Raw genomic sequence first — 19,882 nt, forward strand, 5'->3', positions numbered from 1 at the left:
AAAAGCTCTGACTCCTCAGCACTATTAACTCATTTCTCCCTGCAAACACACACTCTATGCATATTACATGAGCACAGCTTTTCTTTCCTGCTATATTTCACATAATTATGCATATGCTGTATGAGCAGTGTGTAAATGTTTATATGGATGAATGTGAGCGTAAGTGGGTGTTAAAGGGGCACAGTACATTTTACTATGTGACTGCTACCATTTAAATTATTATACACTGTATGGTAATATATGAAGTTATGTAGTCACTTATGGTGGCAACTGAGCAGATCTCTTACAAGTATTACTGTATGTGTCAACAGTGAAAAAAAGTGCTGAGTAATGCACTATCAATGAAAGAGTGACTCAGAACCTCAAAATAAAAAATGTCTAATTGGCAGCTTCAGATAGAAAATTAAAAGCAGTGGCAGTAGTTCTGTATTAATCCAACATTGGAATTAATACCACCACCTACAGCACTGGGGATTACGTCATCCACTATGTTCCACTCTGCTTCCTTCCATGAGCTCTTTGCTATTCATTATTTATTTCTTTTTTTGTTACGTGGTTGATGCAAGGTCAATTCTAGCACATCTAGTGAGGTGGTATATCCAGTGGTGGAAAGTAACTGCTTAGATTTACTCGAGAGCTATACTTAAGTAAAGTTTTGAGGTACTTGTACTTTACTTGAGTATATCCATTTTATGTTTTTAGAGGTAAAAGTATCCAAAAGAGCAAAGATTCCAAAAAAGAAGGAAAAAGAAAAGTCCAAAAAATAAAAACTGACTTGTGTATCCAAACTTTGTTTTTTCTTCTTTCCTTTCACATTAATCATCTCTCTCTATAACGACCCTTTTGGGGCCGTCCGACCCCTAGGTTGGAACCACTCCACAAAACTTGCTACTTACACAGTGATAAATCATCATTAACAATCTAATAATGTCATTTTTAATAATTTCAGTCAAATGGGACATTTTGCTGCAAGTACTTTAACTTTTGATACTTTAAGTATGTTTTGCTCATAGTACCTCTGTACCTTTAGTACTTTTAGTACAGGGCTGAGTATTTTGAATGCAGGACTTTACTTACTTTTCATGGAGTATTTTTACAATGCTGCTTTGGTGCTTTTACTGAAGGAAAGGATCTGAGTACTTCCTCCACCACTGGATATAAAATTTTACATGGTAGTCATCATATTTACAGTAAGAAAAAGCATAGGCTCACAGAAATAGATGAAAAGCCTGCATTTTACTTACTGCTTGCTTTATTTCTTCTCAAAAATAGATAATTCCTTTTTTCCCCTCTCAATCACAGACACACACAGAACATATTCACAGTGATCTGCAAACACTATTCACCCAAATTGCTCAGAAGCACCATTTGACACTAATACTTCACCTTTACCTGATAACACTACCAGCACTTTAGCAATTTAGCAGAAAGGGGTCCAGGACGTTACTCATGAAAACTTCAACAAGACACGTCACTGTTTGAGAAATCGAAACCTGTGACCTTTCCTTGATTTGACGGCCTCTTAAACCAAAAGGTCGCTTTGCTGCCTTTTCATTAAAAGAGGCAGTGTGCTGTTACACAACATCCTGCTACTAAGTCCTTTGTTAAGTCGCTTCTTTCTGAATTCCTTCCAATTACAGTGATATTTAGGCCCTTGTCTGATGTCGCTAACCAGAGTGATAATCCAGTGGTTGCAACAGTAGATTAGATGAAAATTTCTTGAGTACTCCAACTATAGTACAAGCAAACAGGAGTTATTTGTGTAAAGGTCAGAACCTTAGTGCCTTCTAATATTTCTGCTCAGTCAGAATGATAACAGAGGAGTTTGCTGGGAAAAAGAAAATGGTTGTTGAAGAGCAGATGGGAGCATTTTTTGGAACTATTAACGTGAATTAGAGAAGAGGACATATTATTTGTTGGGAGGAAACGTGGTTTATGTTTAGAAAAAATATAATTTTTCCTGTTGTACAAGGATGTTCCATCACTGGCAAGAGAGGGTAAAAAGTTGGAGCAACTGAAATGGAAACAGCCAGACTGGCACTGAGAAAAGGAGATTTAACAGCCATTAGTGGCGTGGGGCCTGGTGAGGGAGGAAGGATGTGATTCCAAGTATGTTGCCGAGCACAAACTTGCAGGGATCGGGCTGTGGCTGCCATGTGGGACTCACACAATAATTGGAGTCATACCAAATCCTTTAGCAGCCTGAGCAGGAGTCACCATGGTCTTGTCAATAGAAATGATCAGCTCAGTCTAGCTGAGTTTGAATTTGTGGTGGCGAGTAGACATCCAATGGGAATAGCACACCTCAACTTGAGTGTCAGAGGACAGAAGGGAAAGCAGATTTCGCTGTGGGGATGTCAGAGCATACAGTACTGTAGCAATTATAGGGAAAGTTATGGGATGTATCAGTGCTTCCATGACTTATGAAACTGTTTGGATTGGATGAGCAGCAAGCATGCACATTGCTTTTCTTCTTCTATATATAGTTGTAGCCAGTTGTCCTTAAGGTACATCTTATATTTATAATATAATGTATATCCCCCAAAATTGGGATGGACACATTGTTATGATAACCTTTTTTTATGTTGCTTATTTTTTGGCCAGTATTTTTGTCTATTAACATTTGTAATTTGTGATGACTGAAATTAAAAGAGTTTTTTAAAAGGTTTCCAGTGCAATAAATCAATCAACAAATTAAGTCATATACGTTGATCCTATAAGTTGTTCTAAATTCATGGTGCATATTATGTGCTCTAACGTGTTATACTCTGATTGCTCACAGTGTAAGGGCTCTGTTCTGTAGACATTTACCATACACACACAACCATGCACACACACACACACACACACAAATCACGCACACACATATACACCCACTTCTGCTGCATGCATTACCTGATAATGGCATGCTGTGGGTGTACTAAGGTGTTATGGTGGAGTGGCTGACCTAATGCATTAGATTGAGCTTACTGTCAGGTCTTTAAGTAGCTGGGATCAGAGGCAGATACACAGCTAATGGATCCTTCTCTCCGTGGGTGGAATAACACAACAATAGCTCTTTTAAAAGTGGTGCTGAAAAAAAAAAAAACATCCCTGGTTTAACTTGAAAAAAATGAGAAGAGAATATTTGGACTGGATTAACATTTTACCATTTTTATTTTGAATCCTGAAATGCACCGCCAATTCAATTTATTTAAGACTGTTTGGGATTTAATGCCGGTAGGTTATACAATGCTTTATCGTAAATGACTGAATAGGGAAAGAATTTTGTCTTTAATCTCCACTATTACAGTAATAGTTATTGAGTCCATGTTGTGGACATGCTTGTTGCCAGGAAAAATATGAGCAGATCTCTAACCCAGAGTTTGACTTTGTTTGCCTGTTTACATAAAATTGGCGAGTGTATTACCAGTGTTGTACTTCAGGAGCAGTTAATATTGCAGTAAAAATCCTCCAGATGGGAGATGAGCTGGAGCTTTGTGTTGTCAACGAGGGTGACATTCCCATCACTTGGTTGTCTTCCAGTTGGTAAAAATCTGGATATCTGAGCATATCAACATAAAGTGGTAGAGATGAGGGTGAGGATGATATAATGAAAGTAGAGGAGGAGAAGAGAAAAGATGGGAGGTATGCCTGACATTATCAACACCTCCATATGTGCCCCTTTCTCTGCCTCTCAGTCAGACTTGCTGCATTTTCGGATGATCATCTTTTTTGTGTACAGTGTATTTGTCTTTTTGCAAACTTGTGCATATTTGTGAGTATACATCTTAACATGTTTGCATCTTCCCTGCTTTTGTGTGTGTTCGTCTGTACAAATCCAGAACAAGCAAAACCTGCTGTCGAAGCAGATAGACCTCAAGGGTAAGGAGCCAGAGAAGGGTGTGCTCGTGTCCCACACCATCTCAGACCTGAGAATCCCTCTGTCCTACGAGGTCCGACTGGCCCCCATCACCACCTACAGCACTGGCGACTACGTCAGTCGCATCATACAGTACTCAGAACGTGAGTCTTTATTTAAAACCATTTTTATCAAACATCTAAAGTCATTATCTTTCATATTCATTAAAGTACTTAGATAAACATAGATTTGTGTATTGAGCGTTAATCAGTATTATTTTCTTACAGCCTACACCTACCCAAGACCTTCAGGTGAGACTTCTCTCTTAACTACCATCCTCTGCCCGTCCACATTTCGACATTTCACAGTCTTGCTGTTGTGACCTGATTGATGACAGGGTGGCGAAGTTAGGACGGCACGTTGAATTTTGGTGCAAGCTAATTTAGCTTGTATGCCGCAAGCGATGTCAGCACAAGTTTGTCAAGGCAAAGTTTGCCATGACCCAGCCTTGGCCTTTATTAAATCTTGTTCCTAGGGAGGAGAGTGGGGTAACAAGTGATGGCTGGAAGCAGGTCCATGACATTTAAAATGTCATCAAAGAGTGGCAATGATTGGAGGACATGAGACTGGTTAATGCAGTATGATTGGTTATCTTGTATATGGGCTAAATATTTGGAAGTCACTTGGTGATACTATATTAAAATGATGTTACATATTACCTTAAATGTGTGCCTCCTTTTTCTCTCTGTTAGCCACCTCTTCCTCTCTCGCCGTCTCACTCACACTCACACACAACTCCTGCTCTCTCCCTGCCTCTCATCCTGTCTCTTGCCATCCCTCTCTCTTTCTCAGTCAATTGCATCTTGTCTATTTTCTTCATTAAGAGATACGCAGCATTTTTCTGGCAGGATTGGCAGTTGGCTCCGCCAGGATGAGGCAATTAAAACAACAGCAGATTGGAACAGACTGCGAGAACAACAGTGCAAATTGAAAGGAGCGCATGTAGTGGAGCAGAGTGTGAATAGTAATAGATTAGCTTCCTGAAAAAAAGAAGCGCACATGAGCCATCCACATGGGGCGCACGAGCCGTATGCATCTGCAGCGGACTGTGTGAGTGTCCGGGAAGCCTGGATGCTGACAGATTCAGTGTTGTACTTGCTTGCTTCAATTTTCATTTGTGTCTGATAATGCCCTGATAATACCCTCCAGATGGGCTAATGAAGGTGACAACACCAGAGAGAGAAGCCCCTCTATCTGGCTTAACAAGAGACGTCAGCATCAAGGATACTGACAATTCCCTTGTCTTTCTCAAAATATGTTGGGGTTTTTTCATCCGTCCTGATGTGTGTGGCAATATCAAAAATCCAAAGCATATAAATGGGAGGACATAAAAAAGAATCCCAAATGTCTTAGAAGTGTGTTATGTGTCATGTGAGGATGCATCTGATCATATCTTCTCCCAAGCTTGTGAGAATGATGCAAAATTCAAATATTCAAAAAGCATCACCAACCAGTTGAGACAGTCAGATGGGAAACGGTAGACAAAATCAAAATGTATTGCATGTACAACAAACATTAAACCCCCTCCCTGATGATTTATATCAGGTGGCCAGCTGCAGCATCATTAGCTCATTGATTGTTGCATTATTTAAATATTTGAAACGTCCATTGAATAAAAACTAAGAAACAATGTGTAAACCAGGGATCAGTAGGTCAACTGTTCTTCCTCTGCTAGTTGCCCTTCATTATGTTTTGTCGGAAAATCTCGTGTCTTCAAACAGTAAAATGTTTTGATGAAGGTGTTTTTAACATTGTATTTTTCTTTAATTACATCTGAAATAGCCTGACCCTAATCATAGTTACCTAAATGCTCTGCATGTGGGAGTCATAAATCAGAATATTCATAATATGTGGAATCCACTTTAAGTTTCACATTATATACCCTGCTTCCTACATTGTGCCTATCACTTTGTCAGTAATTGCCTGGCTGTCTGATCTTCACACTTGAAGTGCATATCGCAGAGGTTATAATACAGCTACATCGTTATGGTAAAAGTGGGTGGAGAAAAAAACAGTAAGTTAAGTCACCTGTAGTTTGTGATGTCAGATGATTGACATGTCACTGATCTTATGTGTTTTCCTATCTTGTTTTTTTTCCACACACACACCCCCCAGACCATGTGTGTGGTTTTGAGGATGAGCGGATCTGTGGTTTCTCTCAAGATCGGAGTGATGTCTTTGACTGGACGAGACAGAACCACCTGACACAGAATCCCAAGCGGTCTGCCAATACCGGCCCCGAGACTGACCGCAGTGGAACCAAGGAGGGTGAGGAAACTGGGGTCATTTTATGTGCAGGTTCAGTGTGTGTATAGTAGCCTAGTCATAGCAGCAACAGAACTGTATGTTGCACAAAATGAAAGTAGTTAGAAATTCAAGAAAACAGAGATAAGTAGAAATCATGTTTCACTCATAATCATGTTTCATTTTGTGCTGCATTCCAGCCTCTGGACAGTAGAGTGTTTTCTTGTTTGTTTTCAGGGTACTACATGTACATTGAGGCATCGCGGCCGCGTATTCAGGGGGACAAGGCTCGTCTGCTCTCTCCACTTTTTAATGTAACCTCAGTCAGGGGCCCCAAGGGCTCCGGCAGAGTCCCATACTGTGTCTCCTTCTTCTACCACATGAAGGGCAAACACATTGGTGAGTAGTACAGCGGAGTATAACACTCATGAACATGCACACACATTGTCTGCTACCACATGAGCGTCCATAGAAGCACAATGACACGCATGGATAAACAGTAGAGAGTATGCTGACACTCGATACTATCGGGGTTCTCATATCGCTGGGCTTCTGTCAAAAGCTCTGAACTCTGTGTTTGACCCTCGCTTGTAGAGCTTGTCAGACACAACATCATAGGTGTGTGAGAGAGAGAGAGAGAAGGAGGGAGCGGGTGTTACCAAAGTTCAGTTTTATGTTTTTGCTTGTGACTGTGTGTGTGTGTTTGGAGGTGGCTGAAGGGGGCAGTGGGTGTGTGATTTATGGCAGTGGCAAGTCACAATCAGTCATTTGGGGGAGCTGTTCATCATAATATGCTCTGTCACACCGCTAGAATGCATACATCTTGTAGCCTACACACTTGCACACACCCCTACGTACACACACATGCATATTGTATACACACACACAATAAAAGTTGCAAATACATGAAGGCACACCCACATTTGTTCACACACGCGCACACACATACACAGTGTTGATTTATGTGTCCATAGCCCAAGCACACAAGCTACAACATTTGTTACATACTGTCCTGCCCTGTCTCCTAAGGATGTTATAGTGTAAAGAAGGGCACAGTGTTTGTGTGTGCATGTCAAATGATATTATTATGTAATGATTATCTATATTTAACTGTATGAATGAGAGAAAAGATGTTTTGTTTAAGACATGTTGGAGGTTTTAATATATATGATATGGAGAAGCTCTCTCATTCACTTCAAGTTCACCAAGTTCTTAGTCCTGTTTGTGGTATGGCTCTAAGGATGGGAATGTTGCTCGGTCCACCCTGTTGGTGAACTGAAACATCTTGATTGAATTATCTCAACAATTCCCAGACCTTTCGTCTAATGACTGGACTACACACACAGTCGATTACTCTGCCTGAATGACAGCGCTCTGTTCAGTGCTTCTCTTTGTGATCACCTACACTGTGTTTCAATACAGCCAAATTCATGATATAACTGTTCTCATTTACAAATTCTTCTCTTTCTGTTGTCAGACAACTGAACAAGTCACTAAGTGATTTAATCACATCTCATAAATACTACCTGTTACCCAGCAGTCATTCTGAAGCTGCTGCACTGTGGTAATAAATCATTATTTTATAATTGCGGCATTGTCTGACATGCTGCTGTGTATTTGGCTACACTGACATTTAAAATGAACGATCACAGAGAAGATTTGCTTTTTGCCCTCTTAACTTTACTGCCACATAGTCCCAACCCTCATTGGGCTGGCTTACGTCATCGTTTTGCAAAAAGCTCAGTTTTCCCCATACATACTGAATTATTTATATATATATATATAACATTTATACATTCTGGAAGCCGTTTTGGGAAAGTTTTTGGGTGAGAAAAATGCCAATTTTGTCTGGACGGAGGGCTGAAATGGAGGGGAATGCAGGACACTGCCTGCCAAAGAAAACACAACAGAATACCAAAGTAATCCCCTAAAAAATCAAAGAGGTGGTGGACCAAAGTAGAGCTCAAAGTTGAGTGAATATTGGACTTTCATCAGACAGCCAGAAATATGTCTCTAATAGAATATTCATTCTGCTGTGTTACGGCTGAATGTGTAAATGGGCAAGTGTTTGCTAACATGCTAGCAACAAGCACTTGATGAACAAATACTTTACTAGTGCTAGTCTGATGTGAGTTCTTCTCCCCCCTCAAACCTCTGGTTACTTTTCAAATGATTTGGTTAAATGTATGATTTTCTAACCTTTGGTATACTAGCAGCGCAGTGAGTTTACTTTCCTTGCTCCTTCTTACTCTTCTCTCTTGTCAGATTTCTGCATGTAACAATTTAAAGCGCTATATGAGTAATGTAGTGGATACTACAGCACTTACTTGAACATCTGCATTGTGCATTTAGCTCAAAGAGCTTGTTGGTGTTTCACAGCAAAGCAATGAGACAAGACAATCAGTCACACAGTGCTTGCTCACGATTAGTACATTCTGTTAGCAGTTACGCCCAGCTCTGCTACAAGCCCTCCCTCAATTTACTCTGTTGTTCTCTCAGTCTGTTCCAATCTGTTGTCACTTTAATTGCCTTACCTTGGCAGAGCTCACACTCCTGCCAGGGAGACACAGTGTGACTCTTAATGACGAAAAGAGACAAGATGAGGACAAGACAGAGGGGGTCAGCGAGGGGAGAGATGAGACGAGAGGAGTGAGGGGAGGATGGGGGTCAGGCCAGCCTTGGAAAGAAGAAAGGAGGGTTAATGAAGAGAGCGAGAGAGCAAAGAGGATGACAGGAAAAAGAGACAGACAGGAAAATGAAGAACAAGAAAGGAAACGCGAGCAAACAAGTATGAAGAGGCATAGAAGGGAGGTAGAATAGGCTGGAACAGAGAGCTGCAGGAGAGGTCATTAACTTGTTAATGTTCGGAGGTAGTGCTTTATTCTGAAGTACTCTAACCAGATTTAATGTACTCCACTGTATAGTGGTAAAGTACTGTAAAGTGTTAAAAGGGCTGTATATGTTGAAAGCCTTTCAGGTACTTTGACACTAAGCATTTTTTAGAAATACTGTTGAAATGTTGCTCTTTTCCAACCCACATATATGCTAGCAGTTTTATAATCATAAGGTTATGTGAATATAAAACAAGTAAAAGCATCTTTTGAGGATTTTGCAAAATGTGGAAAGAAAGCATAATGGCCTCTGACTACTTTTGATTTTAGGTGTGAAATAGGCCGGCGCTGCAAATAAAGACCTCCCCATGTGATGTGTGTTGCTGTTCACCTTAATGTGTTTCTCTGGCTTGCTGGCAGCAACTATAAACAACATTTAATTAGTTTTGTTTGGCATTGGGTAGTATTTTAGACTGGCTCAGGTTTGCAGAGTGCCACTGGCAAGCTTACTTGTAATCACTGGATTCTTTTCAATTCAGAGTGATGGGGAAAAAGTTTGAGGTTATTTAAATGTTGTACCTCTTGTATGTTGTTTTGGATTACACTTGTAGTGTAAAAGTAAGACTTTTAATTAGTTTGCTGTATAAATGTTTACAGGTCTGTGTGGAAGACGAATGGGGTGATGTTATTTTGTCTTTCTTTTCTGTGACTTTTTCCAGACACTACTTACTGTATAAAAAGTGTTTTTCTCTAACTTTTTAGGTTTAGACTTTCATTTTCAGGAAAAACATTTTGATCACCTTGTTGTCTAGCAAGGTTTGATTAAAAAAAAGGATTCAGCTAAGCCTAGATTTGTCCCTTTTCTCATGCTCCTGAATTGGTTATTTACTCAGAACTTAAAATAACATGCTTTGGCTTGGTGTTGTGGTTGGTGTGTTGTTGTAGTTCTCAGTTTTGTGTGCACAGTTTAGCAAAGCTTTGGCTCCGAGGCTAACTAGCTCTAGAAACAGGACGCAAATCCTATTTAGGTGCAGATGAGGGACAGAGGCAGATGTGATTCAATGGGGGCCCACTTTTAATTATGAAAAGATAATAGTAATATATAGAGTTCAAGTGTAGCAGCGTGTGTGTACTTCTGTCTGTGTGTGTGGCTGTGTATCTCTGCTGTCCTCCTCACTCATGATTCTACGGACAAGTAGCCCTGATAGAGCTGTGCCTTCTCCTCTGCCTCTCTGACACTCTTACCAACACACTCTCCTTTACCTCAGTCCAATCAATAGACTGCTTATCAGAGTTCCCTTTCCTCTTCCCTCTGTTGTGAGTGTGTGTATGTGTGTGTGTGTGTGTGTGTGTGTAGGTGGTGATGGTGAGGGTGCAACAGAGATAAGGAGGAGAGAGAGAGAGAAAATAGGTGGGGAGACAATGAGGCTCAGATATGTGGAGGTAGAATGAGAGAGTGGGCTGAGCAGGTGAATGTGGGCTACACCAGAATTAGCCAATGTTTCTCTCCATTATATAACCACATTGCCGCCCATTTCCTTTCAAATTTAATGTGATGAACAGTTGCATATGACTGTCTACTGTAGTTATTCCAGCTGCAATATGAGTACATCGTTTTTACCACAAGCATTCTGCTGTATGGAGACAACCATACAAAATGATCCTGCCATGAAAGCAATAGTTTGACATTTGCTTTCTTGCCAAGAGTAAGATGAGAAGATGAATATGAAGCCAGAAACCACTCCGCTTAGCATAGCATAAAGACTGGAAACAGTGGAAAAACAGCTAGCCAGCATGGGTTTGTCTGAAAGTAACAAAATCTGACTACCAGCACCTCTAATCAACACTAATATCACGTCATATCTCGTTTGTTTAATCTGTGTAAAAACAACAAGTTGTGGTTTTACGAGGAGATATATGCAGGACTATCTCAGGCAGAGTGACTTCCTGGGGGCTCTGTCCATTGCCTGGCAACTTCATAGTGATGACAAGAGGTCTTCAGGTCTTTATGCTAAGCTAAGCTAATGGGCTGCTTGCTCCAGCTTCATAATGAACGGACAGACATGGTATGGATCTTATCATTTATCTGTTTCCCAAAATGTGAAACTAAACTGAAATCCATTGGTTGACAAATCTGAAAAATGTATGTCCCATCTTTGAATAGATGCATTTACTTTCAGTCATGTTTCATTAAACCAGTGTGCATGGACTGGAAACTGGAAATGTCTCACCACTACTACTCGAAAATGTATAGATGGTCAAAGGCTAAAAATTGTATTATCAGAGTTCAGAGTGATAATTAGTTGGACAGTTTGCTTCCCACTGCTTCTCTCTCTGCACCACGTGCACACATCCTCAACATTTCATTTAACTTCCCTGTTTGCCAACAAACAGTACGCTTTCCCTAGTCACACCTCTCTTGTGACAGACTAGGAAGTTAATTACTGCCAGCCTGCTGCTTATTTCAAGATTTGAAGAACATTAGCTCAAAGATTCACATACACACACACCAGAAGGACAAGCATTTGTGCACATATGTAATACATACATGCAAACTCATACTTCATGTGCACACATACTCACACATACTTACAGTATAACACATGGATACCGTACCCCCTGCCTGTGTATTTGTTTAAGAGACTGGTGGTTGGTTAATGTTCCAATTAGGAGCTGGCTGGGGATCGTTAAGAAGATGAATGATTCTCTCACACCTTAGAGACCGAAGGGGGAGGGGGAGGGAGACTATTTGGATCATTTCCTTATGGCTCGAGTGGTGTCATTCTCTCTAGCTTGTTTTTCAGGATTCAGGACAATTGATTTTTATGTCATGTTTCCACAGTAGTTACAAATGTTTCTTCAGCATTTAAACTAAACATCGTGTGGCAGTGAAGTGTGTACTGGAAACAAAATGAACTGCTCTCCATCTCTTTTCTCACATTACCTCTGTCTGACTTTCTCTCTTCCTTCCTCCCCGCTGCTGTCCTTTGGCTCCATTAATGTCAGTGTAAAATGAAACTATCCACTGGACTGTCAGCGTAGAGTTCAAGACAGTGGCTTCACACATTTAATATTCACCAAAATGTCATCTACATACAGCATCTGACCTTAGAGCCTCACCCTAGTATATACAGTGTGAAATGCATGTGTTTCCACTTCCTATATAAACTAGATGAGGCCATAGCACAGCCATGTTTTTGCCTATAGAAGAGACAATTTGTAGTATGTGGTGCTCAAACACAGGGCTGGCAGTGTGTTCTGTTGTTTAGAGTTCAGTCCCCTAGATTTTGTGGGGGAAAAAATCCTCAATTTTCTAAATGGTGTTTAATGTTGACAACCTGACAGAAGCTAGATATTTGGTGACGATATTGGGTGACTGAATATATGCCAATGACAATCAGTCAAAACAGAGATGTATAGTAAATTGTTGCTGGGCTGTAAAACACCAGGAGTAGTTTCACTGCGATGAAGGCAGTGGTTATAATCAATTACCTCCTGTTTCTCTTGTGACTGTAAACAATCAATTACATTTTTGTAAGTACTTTGGAATCTAAATAGGTGCACACATGATTGTTAGGCCAGTTACAGTAAAGGATTGAGGCAACGGATTAGATGCGACTCGGATCATAGCCGATTTGTTCAGTCATTCAATATGGGCTCCCGTTTGACTGTCAAGACTGAAACGTATGTCAGTGTTGGCAGAAATAAGTCATTATGTGTGGGTCGTTATGTTTAAAATGTTTCACCTTTTCAATAATCTAATGGTCTGCTCCCAGTTTAACATCAACTCAGTATTCAGTCTTTGCTCATTGACAGTTCACTGACAGGTCCTAATGATCTATACTGTCTGTGTGTGTGTGTGGCTGTGTGTGCGCCTGTATGAATGCATGTGTGCATACCTTTCACAGGCACTCTCAATGTGCTCCTGAGAGTGAGAAGCATCGCCTCTGTGGACTCGGTGGTGTGGACGAAGTCTGGCCATCAGGGCCCGGACTGGAGGAAAGCATTCTTTGACATCAGCCCCAGTGGACCCTTCCAGGTAATGGCTTGGTGATTGCTTTTCTTCCCAACAAAGACAAAAACAACAACAATACAGCGGTGACGAAAGTGCACAACTTGTGCTCTTAAACGAGCAGTGTGATGTTTCAGAATATGTCTGTCATTATAGAAAAACTTGCAACAACAGAGAGCTTGTGTTTTTTAAAGACAGTACTAACTCTCCCCCCGCCCCTGCAGCCACACAAAGCACCTGCAATGAGTCATGTGTGTGAGACTTAACTTGACAGGTATGACCCAGTCATCTGTTGAGAGCCAAACATGTAGTGTGCTCTGTAATGTTTGCTTAATGTTGAGGGTTCATTTCAGATCTGCTCTGGCTTGCTCTAAGAAGAAGAATGGAATTATATGCTTTTATGTTCACTGTATTACTTTTTTCCCCCTGTCATCTCTCTCACCCCTTTGACATTTCCTCTACTGCCACCATTTCCTCTCTACTGTGTCTTTCCCCAAGAGGACAGCATCCACTGCAGCCTAGATAGAACAGAGGGATTTTGCACTCTGGTGGCTGTTGGGAATCGAGGGAATTCCACAAAAAAACTGGGCTTGCAACTCTGCTTGGAATTCGATGAATTTTTCACAGGAAATTCTCTATAGTGACATTTAAAGTGCCAAATAACCAGAGAAAGTCAGAGTTAACACACATCCAAAATCTCTCTTCTGTTCCTTAGTGGAGACAAAATGTCGACAGGTATCAGAAATAAATGAAAGTTTTTAACAGCAGGGTGGCGGCATGGTTAGAAAAAGATCTCGAGCTCTCTGTTGGCAAGTGTCTGCTCTGTCAGTGCCCCTGCCAGGACCTGAGCCACTGCAGCTGATCACAGTCTCAGAATGTAATAAATGAGTTTGCCCACTGGAATCAATACAGTATCACATTAAAAAAAAAAATGTAGTACTAATGAAGGCAATGAAAAATATGATAAATAAAAATTAAGCCCAAGCTCTTCATATGAGAGACTTGGGTGCATTTTTCATGCATTAAATAAATGTGAGTGGAGCATTTTGGCATTTTAGCACTGAGGGGAGTATTGATAAATGAGGGCCTTTGAGTGAACATTCAGCTCATTTTCTGCTGAATGTCAGCAGCAAGCCTATCCACACAGTAACCAGAGGATTATTCGCTTCATCAAGAATGTGCTGATCTCAGGGTGGAGAGTAAGGTTTCACACCGATTTGAAAGGTCCAAATAGCATGCATATGTAGCTACCCACTGTCATGATAAAGAAAATATAATAACATGTGAAGCAATGCAGCGATACGAGTGGTATCAACGCCAATACTGACTTTACGAAAGCCAAATGTGGCCAATCCAAATGTTTTTTAATCCCTTTTTTTTACTTTCTACAATCATTTGTCTCCAAGCAAAAATAGGGTGTTAAGTTGCCCTTTATGAAGTGATGTGTTATTACTGCATCACCTGACAAAGACTCATCGCAAACATTTCCACTCACAGAAGTAACCTTGAGTCTTACACCTGGGCCAGTTCCCAGCTTTTTATATGTCACTTCCTTCAAAATTATGTTTGACTTGATTAGGAACTGATGTGAACTATTTCTCATGTCTAAACCCAAGCTCAAATTGCTGTACGATATTTTTTTCCTTGTTTAAGTTCACCAGAACTTTAAGTTTACTGCACACATTCAGTCAATAGTGGAAGAAAGTGGTCTGGGAGACATAACAGAGGCAGCGCCTGTGTTTGAGGACTGTCTGTTGGCACATCATTGAGGCCCCAGCGGCTCTTTGGCAGCTGCGTTTGCAGTTAGCTCTTCCCTGTTGGGATGTGGCCGAGTAAACTTTATGACTCAGCCCTGCTTTCTGACTGGACATGATGCTTCCTCTCTCTCTTTTTTCATTCACTATGTCTATTTGTGTGTGTGCGTGTGTGCATGTGTGTGTACCTCAGGAAGCAGAGAGAGAAAAAAAAGGAGGGCAAAAAAGGATGATGTTTTTTGTTTTGCGTGCCTCTGTCCTCCTGTGTGTGTTTCTCGATCTCTTTCTGTTTCTGTTTTTTTCTCTCTTTCTCTCTGCTTATCTTTCTCTCTCTCTGGCCCTGTGCTGGGACAGGTGGACCAGTTGGGTCGATTGTTGCCCTGGTCCGCTCCACACCCGCACATCTTAAGGTTGATGACTAATGGCTCTAAAATAAACCCACACAGGAAAGAGAGTCTTCAACTATCCAACTGTTCATACTCTCACCCCCACACACTCTCTCCATATAGCTGTGTTATCTTTACACACAAACACATTTACATGTGTAAACACTGTGTTAGATTCAGACTCGTGCACAAAAACAGACAAACTCTTTTTCTAAACACACACACACACCAGTCTCCTATCCCCCGCAGCAATTAGCTATGACAGGTCAATTAACAGGCTTATTTATGAGCAGGGGGTGCCTGCTAGTTGTGTTGTAATGATTCCAGATACTCTCTGTACGTGCATGGGGGAAATTGAATCCATGATGAATGTGGGCTGAAGGCCTTAGCTGGGGGCTGCATTTGCTCTTCATTAACTATGCCTCTGCAACACCATGTTTCTTTCACCATTAAAGGGAAAATTAAGTCTGAAACAGTGGGTATACTGTATGTTTTAGGGCTCCTCTGTGATGTTGGACAGTGTGGATTTTATCGAATTTGCATGTTAACGAGTCTCTTTTAAAAAGTTTTAAACCGCTACACACACACACACACACACACACACACACACATTTAGTATACAGTATAATCCATATGTGGCTAACGTGGTGCCATCTCTTAACCAGTAACACTTCCTGGCCCATTATTGTTTGTTCAGTACACCTTGTGGCAAAGAAAGTTGGTTATGTGGCACCTTTTTGTTAGATCTCATATAATTTTTTTTTCCATGATCAGAGAGAGACAACGACACAAAGTTCAGGTCAATTCTGTCACATTTTCCAGTTGTGTAATACTCACCAATAACAAGCGTTGTTCAGCATATGATGTGTTTGCTATAAAATAAGAGAATGGCCATTAGTACAACATGATGAACACCCAACAGTGTATAAGTTGGTTAAAGGAACATTCAGTAACTATTACAAAAACTGCATACAAAGTTACATCCTACCAACATCTTCCCCGAAACAGTTTTTTTCTGATTATTTTTTGCTTTATTAGCCACCATACTGATGTTTAAAGAGGGGTGTGAGTCAAACAACATTATTATATTGAACTACTTACATACTGTATGTGTTCATATGAATTTAGTATGAAAAGATTCCAGCTAATTCTGAAGAGATTAAAATCAAGATACATAAATCACTATTGCAGCATTTTATCAGGTAGAATTCATCCTGTCAAAATGCTTACACTTAAGTGTAACTCCAGTGTGTTTACAGTATTTATATATATCCCCACACTAAGGCAGCCTGAGGTGTATGTGTTTTAGTATGTGTCTATAAGTGTTAGGGTGTGTGTGTTTGTGAGGAATGGTAGGATGGGAAACGGGAGACTGCATCAATAGCGAGAACCAAGGACAGTGAAAGGGTAAAATGCACGTTAAGGGCCAAATGGGCAAAATGTGGATAAACCATCAAAGGTCTGAAGGTATCACCTCTCAGAGCTAGAAACAGAAACAGAACAGAACCTGCCCACTCAACACAGCACAGAGACACATGAGAGGAAAACATGACAGACACCACAAACACACAACATACACACACTGTGCTAGGAGAGACAGACAACAGGGAGAGACTTGTCCTTTCCACACTGTGTCTATGCAGTGTTAAAGCAGGCAGCTTGATTGGTCTGGACACCATAACCTGCTGGTAACAGCTTTAATTTATACAGTCAAGAAGACGACAGCAAGGAGAACCGTGTGTATTGCGTGGCAAAGTAGGAGGTGTTTTAGAGACGCACAGCGAGGGTGTGTGAACAAGAGACATGTGAATGTGTGTTTGTATCATCAATAAAGTACTTAATGCATTTTAAATATTCATCCCTCCCCATCTGAATCGTGACTCAGGCAAAGGGAGGTGAGGCAGGATGGATAAATGAGGAAGAATGCATGCAAGAGAGGGGTCGTCTCCTTGGCAACTGAAGGTTGCCTCATATATGATTATTTTTCTCTTGTCTCTCTCTCCTTGTCTCCTCGTGTGGCCTTTTCTCATATGTGTATGCATGTTTGTCCACTCCATCACATGGTTGTGTGTGTCCTTGAGCAAGTATGTCCTGGAAATGTGTCCACTACATTAATGCAGTGGTTCTCCATCATGTTCCATTGAGGTCCAGTAGGCCTTTTTCACAGCAGACATTTTGGCTTGCATAGCAGGAAAAGCACAGGTGTAATTTATGTAAAACATTCTATATGATTCCATTTAGGTGGGCTAGTTCCATTGCCCTGGTATTGTGCATGCTGTCTCACTGGCATGGCTTACTGGGACACTTAATGGAACTGAGCCATCATTAACAAAATGTGTATCATCATGCTTTTCCTGCTATGAAAGACGTCTCCAGTGTGCAGTTTAATACAGGATCTGCCGCTGTAGTCTGGTTGAAGGGACAATTTGTATTGTCCTGTAAACTGGAGGCCCAGCAGGCCAAAAGAAATGCCATGTACCCAGAACATCATTTGTTCAGATTTGGTTTATGATTTCTGTCATAACATACGTTTACCCTCTTTCTTCTGTCAATATACACACCTTAAAATCTTAACCTTTATGATATAATGGCAATAAATGTAAAATAAATGTAAAATAGTATATATATATGTAAAGCTAATCTTACCAAGTTGTCACAGTTATAGAGAGCTGAAGAGTTAAAGACGGAGAAAAAAATTCATTAAATCATTTAAATTCAGGCTGCATGATTTATGTAAACATTTCTTGTGCTGTTATTCAATCGAAAACTGTATTTTTTTTAAACCTTTACACTAACTTTAGCTATTTCAGTTCTTCAGTTTGCTCTTTCTGTTTAACACTCTCTCACACACATACACAAACCGCTGCCGTGTAACAAATAGAGTTGTTAAATAATGTAAAGAGCATGCAGCCAGAGAAGGCGAGCTGATAAACACACTCTGTTACTCTCTCCCCCCTTTTCTCACATTTCCTCCTTTCTTACTTCTTTCTGTTATGTATCAAACTCCCAAGGGCCTGATGAAATGAGATAAGAAGGGTGAACCCCATTTCTCTGTCTTCTCCATACCTGTCTGTCTCTCTTGAGTTTTCTCCCTAGGCCTGTCCACCCTACTCTCTTTCAGCTCTCATGGCTGCCTCCCCTACCGCCACCCTCTGTTGCTGTTGTTCTTCCAGCTGCCCTGTCTTCACCCATTCTCTATCTGTCTCTCATTCTCCCTTCCCGTCTCTCTTTGTCTCTGGGGAGTGCTGGTTTCCTTACAATCAATAATAATGATTGAGCTGTCTGCTGTTGACAATGGGAATTACCTGACACAATTGCTGTTGTTGTGTTCTGCTGTTTAGCTTCTTTTCTACAAGCTGAAATTGTAAAGAATGGCTCTATTAAGTTCATTTTGCCAATTGGTATGGCTCACTGCATCTAGAGCTCTTGGTAGTGATGTTTATGAAGGAGGAGATGACTGTTAAAGATGAGCAGGGATTGTGTTTGGGCTGCTGGGAGGCAAAGGAGTGGGTTAGGCATTGCTGTGTTTTCACAAGTAAATGATGCAAGGCTTGGCAGCCTTTGGCAACTGAACAGTATCCAAACATTGTCCATTTTCATTGCTTATTTACATAAATTCTGATACAGTAGAGACAGAATGTTGCATGGGGAGTGTTTTGTCTAAATTGTTGGGCCTCCATTAAACATAAATTAGCTATACCTCTGTGAAACAGAAAAGTTTGTGTGATATTGGTGTACTGCATTCACATTCAACATTCATTGAACCCATTCATATGAGACTGCTGTCACAGGTTAAAGGAGCCCTGTGACGTTTTCTTATAAATTAATGAATGTTTATATTCAGTGTTTGCAAAGCCGATTTTAAGAACATGTCAAAGGGTGTGTTGTTTAAATCCATGTTTGCTTGCTAATACTCTTCTTCTTTCTTGTTTTTTTGTTTGCGCTTTGCTCCATTTGTTGCCACGTTACCGCCATCAACTGACAATCAGCGGAATAGCATGAAACCAATGGCAGGATGTGAATCACGCCACCCGCGTGCTCATTGGGCATGCATGTTTGTCCTTGTGCGCGTTCAGGATACAAACAAAATGGGAGACTGGTAAATCACTGTTCCATGATGCTTCACGCCGTCAAAAACTCCACAGGGTATCCTTAGTCTCTGTTCACTGAGAGTCTGTTGCTGCACTTATAAATCATCAAATTACGCAGAATTATATATCAAAAAAAGTTAAGCCAGTTCTCTTTGATTCAGTATCACAATTACATAAAGTTCTGGAGACTGGTGAGAGATAGATACAAAATTGGCCAAAATCAATGTAGCAGACACTATCAGCAGAGATATCCTGAGCCTAGTGTGGGGCAATCTCCAGAAAACGTTGGATCCTCACTTCCTACCATGCAACCCCCTGCCTGCTAAACGCCTGTGTCTTTAGGATTCTACATATCCAGTCTGAACCGCAGGCTTTCTCTTAAAAATGCATATAGCCCAACATAATCCTCACGACATTATCAGGGTTATTTTCAGACTTGACTCCTTCAGAACCACAGAAGACATAACACAACTGCTTCCACAGGCTGAGTATGTATGACACATGTTGACCTTTTCAGATTGACTCCTCGTATGGTTTCAACCGGCATTACTGTGAATGGGGTTCGACAGCAATGTTATGATGTTCCTTTCGTATGTGTAAACAGCAGTTTGCAGTATCAGCCACTATTTACTCGCCTGGAACTCCAGCACTCCAGATATTGTT

The 19,882-nt window shown here is 40.7% G+C and overlaps 1 protein-coding gene across 1 annotated transcript in view; it reads left to right on the top strand.

The window, feature by feature from the left end:
• Positions 1-19,882, top strand: part of LOC139284278 (MAM domain-containing glycosylphosphatidylinositol anchor protein 1) — a 154,288-nt gene that overhangs the window by 123,690 nt on the left and 10,716 nt on the right. Inside the window, exons 11-15 of the mRNA XM_070904497.1 lie at positions 3,825-4,005; positions 4,129-4,152; positions 6,017-6,169; positions 6,383-6,544; positions 12,885-13,015. Of these exons, the coding sequence (XP_070760598.1) occupies positions 3,825-4,005; positions 4,129-4,152; positions 6,017-6,169; positions 6,383-6,544; positions 12,885-13,015 (651 nt within the window). The remainder of the gene's footprint in view (positions 1-3,824; positions 4,006-4,128; positions 4,153-6,016; positions 6,170-6,382; positions 6,545-12,884; positions 13,016-19,882) is intronic.

The sequence above is a fragment of the Enoplosus armatus genome, chromosome 1 (genome assembly GCF_043641665.1).
Source record: "Enoplosus armatus isolate fEnoArm2 chromosome 1, fEnoArm2.hap1, whole genome shotgun sequence".
Classification (NCBI taxonomy): Eukaryota; Metazoa; Chordata; class Actinopteri; order Centrarchiformes; family Enoplosidae; genus Enoplosus; species Enoplosus armatus.